The 6,000-nt window shown below is 41.5% G+C and overlaps 1 protein-coding gene across 2 annotated transcripts in view; it reads left to right on the top strand.

The window, feature by feature from the left end:
- The first annotated feature begins 3,772 nt into the window (after positions 1-3,772).
- LOC122568011 (dual specificity protein phosphatase 10-like) overlaps positions 3,773-6,000 on the top strand; it is a 58,584-nt gene continuing 56,356 nt past the window's right edge. Inside the window, exon 1 of one of the 2 annotated variants that reach the window (XM_043727270.1) lies at positions 3,773-4,032. In XM_043727270.1, coding sequence (XP_043583205.1) covers positions 3,912-4,032 — 121 coding nt within the window. In that variant the 5' untranslated portion in view covers positions 3,773-3,911. The remainder of the gene's footprint in view (positions 4,033-6,000) is intronic. The other variant, XM_043727269.1, reaches the window with a different exon arrangement.

The following is a 6,000-nucleotide window of genomic DNA, read 5'->3' as shown; positions in this document are numbered from 1 at the left end:
CAAATGAATTTCTATACATAGTTGGTCGATCGTATTTCCAAAAATATAGCATTAATCATAAAAATTACCGGAACAAGAAGATCCGGTCGAATTCTAAATGGCAATTCGCGATGGCCTCTCGGGATTCCGGTTATCGTTCGTTAAGGTGGTAAATCATTAAGCGGATGACGGGGGTTTCGCTTTGGTTGCGCGGTAATAACAGTATCGGTAAGTAATAGCCCGGTGAACTGGCTGCGGCACTGTGCATACCTAGTAATGCGGTAGTGGCAGGGTTCTGTTGCGTTATAAAGTGGCCTTAAGGTGTGCACTCAGTGTCCAGTTACGCGAAACCGTTGCCGCTCGATATCGTCGCGGCTGGCAGTTTTGTCTTCGGTATTGATTCGTCCGAAGTTATGCTGCACACCGTTCGATATTGTTGTGCAATCGCGAGAATATGCATCTCGATGTTAATCGCCGTCACAATGGACATGTTAATCACGACGCGCTAAAATGCCACTGCAAACGCGTTAATTGTGGGAACGAGACGCTAATGAATTCGTCGTGCCGCAATTTAGCCAAGAAATTATTGTATCATGCTCGATTTCCATACGGTTATGGTAGCCTAAAGATCGAAAACACTTTATCGATCCCGATTATACGAAATTCGATCGTTTCTTTCGAAAAAATCTTGCGAAACTCTATCTCAAAATTATCCCGAATTTTCCAACACTCCGAATTACTTTCTCATTTTGTTTCCCACTTATCGTTAATACGGCTGTTTATCTTGTAAAATATCACATACACGTTGGTATCGATAATTATTCAACGAGGAGCATAAATCGAACCGGGAGACAGGAATACGGGAGGCGGCCGAACGTCGCCGCGTGATCTCGATCTCTCGGCCGGTTGTCGGCCAGCGGGATTAATTATGTATGAGTTACTTTCGCGCGTTTAGATGGCCGCGTTTAAGCCCGTTTCACCGGTGGCAGTGATCCGGCGCGAAGCATAAAACAGTCGGAGTCCTTGCCACAGCCTTGCGTTTTCTCCTTGAGGCTTGAATTCTATTTAAATACGCGGCACAGAGCGCGCGACCCTTGGGTGGGGGGCCTGTAGAACTGGCGGCATTTCTACTCGCTCTTTCTACGCTCCACGCTGTCCTTTTGTTCCCTGACCGCCTCTTTCACTCGACTTCTCCGCGTTGTCCGTGATTTCCGCTGATATTTTCATCTTTCTACGCTAAAATAATCGACGATGTGGTTTATTAAACGATCGATCTTCCCAACTCTTTGTCGTCGAGTGGTTTCATCGTTGATTCGCTTGAAAAGGTAGTTTGTCGTTTGGGATTATCATTTATATTTGGATTTAAACAATTTGTACGAATATCGAGCGAGGAAGAGTAAATAAAAATTAATTGGTTGAATACAATCGCCATCGTTTATTGACTAGATCAAATTAGTTTAAACATGTAATTGAAAAGATAACTCGTTGCCTGATGCAGATCTAACTTGGCTCCTCATCGACACACGTTCTCGTAATTGTGAAATCTGGCCTTTCTCCGAACTTATCTAAACTTATATCTCCAAACACGTACCAAATTCTCCTTACAAAACCATCTTGTCGAACCACCACAAATATACCGTAAAATACACGAAAAAGCATAAATCTTCGCTCATAAGGCTACCTTTGAAACTTCTACTTCCTGCTCTCCTCCATTGGCCAGCAAAAGAAAGATCTCCGATACGAGTTGTATCTTTTTCCGAACACGCTGTTAATCAGGTTCTTTCGATCGGTTCGTGTCTGCGGCACTTAACAAAAATAATGGAGATAAACTCGCGGACGCTGCGTTAATGCTACAGAAAGTTGGGACAAAGAGACGCGCGGGATTCTGGCTCGCCTTGGCGCGGAGCCTGTCAAGTTCCTGTTCCCTCTTCAAGGTCCGCCGGTGGCCGACGTCTGAGTCAAGCGAGTCAACGCGCTCCCGGCTGCTGTCCCTCGTCGTGTTTTTCCGTTGTCGATGTTATTCTTGCACAGATCACCCGCGGACATTGTTCCCGGTGACCTGACGCGTTCTCATGGCCGGATGGAATTCGACCATCCAGAGAATCAACCGATCTTTCCTTATTTGGTCGTAAACCGGATGAAAGAATGAAACATTCTTCCTGTTTTGCTTCACACCTGCTCGTAAAAATACAGAGACTGTTTTATTTCATATTTGGCATCTGGCCCCTCTTACATAATCTTATCGAAGGAAAAATCTTACGATTCGTCATTTTTCAAGCTAGAACTGTGAATAATATTTACACACAATCGTAAAACTTATTATCTGTCGATTCACTGACATTATTGGTTAATAAATAATGACGCAAAACGAGTCTGATCTGAATGAGCTTTTTATTTATTTGTCGAGAGTCCAAAGAAAAAAGCGATTACTCAATAACAAGCGATGAGTATTTAGTTTGATTAATCTATTCAAAGAGTATGAGTCAAAGTAAGTCGTGTTTATCCACACATTGTTTGTAATCGATGAATCATTACGACTAGAAATTCGTGTCTGAAAGTGTTCCGCTGACCACACGCAAATTTGCATCACGTATAGATAGCTATAGTTGTTCGTTAAATTAATGTTATGTTATTAATAGATAGCTTTCACTCGACAATTTATCTAGTCTTTCTCTCGGTGAAAACACGAAGAATATTTCCAAAAAAACGAGTTTTAAAAAAGCCGGAGGCTTCTCGATATAATAATCATTAAAAAAACATCTTCAACTCGTTAACGAATTAGATCGGTGTCAGCAAAACGCCAACAGCATCAGTAACGTGTAAATCGATCGTAGATCATAGATAAGTTCTTGGAACTGTGTGAAAGAAGACCACGTGTCCAATTCTTTCAGATAAGCGAGCGAGGTAAGAGAACGCTGGTAGACAGGAAGTCTGGTCCAGGGTTAATACGTCAAATATGGTGATTCCTGAACAGGGACCAGCTAAAGGATCGTTAACGGAAAGCCCGTCGTGATTTCAAGCCGTCTGGCCTCCAATTTCCGACTTCCCTGTACGTGATTCCGTAGTCAATTTACAAATCGGTAAATATCGATGAAAAAGCCTATTACCATCCGTCAAACTCTTGCATCTCAATTTTCGAGCGATGGATGGTGATTCTAATAACCAGAATGCGTATTAGTTTCAGATCGACCAAGATCTGTGTGCCTTTTCGAACAACTTTCGTTTGGACAACGTCGGAACATGTCTGGCAAACGTTTGATCTCGTCTTCCTGGTAGGTGTTAACATCGAATGATTTCTGGTTAAATAAACCGCGTTTGAAGCTGACCCTAGACTTCTCAAGAAACGTGTCAGCGTGATTTTCATGAGCTTCGTGGTTACGTGCACTTGTTTAGTATCGGGGCTGTCAGATTTCCTGAGCAGATTACCACGTTTGCAATTACTATTCTAGAAGATTGGCAAAACGATTTAACACACGTTTCTTCTTTGAATTCTACAACTGTTCTTGCTACCGTTACGATAGAACTTCATTTGTTCGAGATCGTTGATCTCAAAGAACGAAGTTCGAATTACTGAAATTTATATGGTAGAATCTCAGTGATTTGCTGTTCAAATAATACAAGTTCACGTTCGAATAAGTGAACTCGAACAATGGTACACATGATTCATTTGTCATGCTACAACGTTCGAATCTCTAACCTCACCAAAATAGTATCATTTCAAGGCAGAGTCTTACGCCGCTCATTTGTAGATCCTCAAGTAGCGTCGAGGAGAACAACGGAGGACCGAGAAAAACATATCAGTGGCCGGATCGAACAACGACAGCGACCAGAAGGTCTAGCTTGATTTAACGAGGTGGCATGCCAGCGCGACCTCCGAGCTCCACTTCCCGGTACGTGAGTCAGGATCGCAGGAAACGGTAGCCTCCGCGAGGATGAGTGCAAAGATATCCCTCGCGAGCCGTGGAGCGGCGCAGTCGCCGGTCAACCATCGTGGCAAAGCATCGTCGGGGCTGTTGCTCGCCGGAAAGTCTGTCAAGAGGCCGTCGTCGATGAGTAAGTCCTGCGAGTACTATAGCGGTCCACGTGGACCGTGATGTGCCGTGTGCGTCGTTAAGCCGCGAACTCAAACGTGTTTGACAAATTGTCGCGACTATCGTTTTGACTATTTGAGCATGATTTCGTGGCGAGTAGTTTTCGATCTGTTTGGAATCGTAACTTTACATTTATAATATTTTAGATAGTAGAAAACGTGTATTTCATGTTTATAAAGAATAATTAGTTGACGATATGATGGAAAATTTTTCCGAAGAATAATTTCTGGTCTGCTGGGAATTATAAATCTTTATTTATCGATAAAGAGCTTTTCGGAAATACACAAAATATCGTCAGCGTTAATTAATTAGAGTATCTTGAATTTTTATATATTTTTATATAAAATAATGAAAGAGCGTGAATCTTTGTTGGAATGTTTTGTTCCAATCTATTAGAATATTCGTATCTGTGAATTCGATAGTGTTTACCGCTTCCGTCACCATAGATAACGCGATATTACGTAAGTACGTATATTTTTCACTCTTGTTTTTATATTGATTGCCTCACGCTTGATTCCCCCAGTCATCGTCTAAAAATGCGTCAAATAGATGAGAATTCTTTAAAACAAATGAAGAATCCAGTTCTCGTTTACAGCGGATGACGTTGCAAATTGACGTAGTAGTTTCAATGTTTCGAAAACAAAACGGTTGGTCATATTTAGAAAATAGAACGTATTATCTAAAGCAAGCATCGTACTGGGCATCGCACAGTCATTCTTCAGATCGCAACTAACGTTCAATCATAACTCGATGAATAATCGATTGACATTTTGTACGCGTAACGAAAGTATACGTGTCACGATACCTGAGTAGAAATTTCAAATGGATGGAAATGTTTGGATGACGATAAATCAAAATCCACCGAAGTGACTTCCATGCGTATGCATTTCTATAACAAGTTCAGCTGCAACATCTGCGTCTCACGTGCCTTCTCAATGACGATCCAACCTCGAAGTCGAGTAAATTTCATTTCGAGGTCGTTCCCTTGCCGAAAATACGCTACAGTGCTTTCGTTTTCGTTCGCGTCCGACGATCGAGCGTGTCATCGTCGAATAAGCAAACATCCAGCCGAACTTGCTTTCACGTGGAAATCCTTAGATCAACAAATTCTTTCGTCGCGATACATTTCGCAATGCAAGCATCAGTATTTCGTGAGCAGAAAGAAAACGTTGAATATAGGAGATTTACTTCCTCGTAGACCTGTTGATAAATTTATTAATAACATAACTAAGGCGGCGGGGTCTCCGATTCGAGAAAATTCCAACGTTAGTGAAGTTAAAGTTGGCTAAGTAGTCTAGAAATACGTCAAAGTATTGACTGGAACGAGTCTAGCTATGACTAAGGAAAGTTATATACGAAAGAATCGATGGTAGAGCAAGAACTTGCGCGAACAATAGCCCCTCTGGTGGCAGACGTGTGTAATGTTGCCATAAGTAATCGATTCTTCAGTGATTTTAGCAAAAGCAGACGAGCAGCGTTTAAATTGAAAGATTTTAATGCGCGTGTTTTAAGGATTAATCCAATCAAATCATTTGAAGTACAAAATTCAGAAGTTAAAATATACCTAGTTCTCTGTAAGATTCTTCGAACGAGCAATAGTTCACAGTAACGTTATATTCTGTACAATCAAATATCTATCCTTTCTCTTTTTAAATAAAAATTTCGACACAACGAAACAGGCAAACAAACATTTTTATACGATTATGTATTTAGTATCTATTCAATTAAAATTCCACCGTGCTTCAGTAGGTCATAAAATGCAGAAAAATAACCGTAGCAAAATTACTTCGAAACGATTAGTTCCTGAATTGGTTCGCGTGGCCACCTGTTACGGTGGACCGGGGAAATTTTGCAATTCCCTAATGACGCACGATTCGTGCAGCTTAACGACACGCACCGTATGCGTCACGAGATTACACGAGTGAACGAA

Source organism: Bombus pyrosoma, linkage group LG5 (assembly GCF_014825855.1).
Source record: "Bombus pyrosoma isolate SC7728 linkage group LG5, ASM1482585v1, whole genome shotgun sequence".
NCBI classification, from domain to species: domain Eukaryota; kingdom Metazoa; phylum Arthropoda; class Insecta; order Hymenoptera; family Apidae; genus Bombus; species Bombus pyrosoma.
Note: the sequence above shows the minus strand (reverse complement) of the source record. Positions and strands in the feature narration are given on the sequence as shown.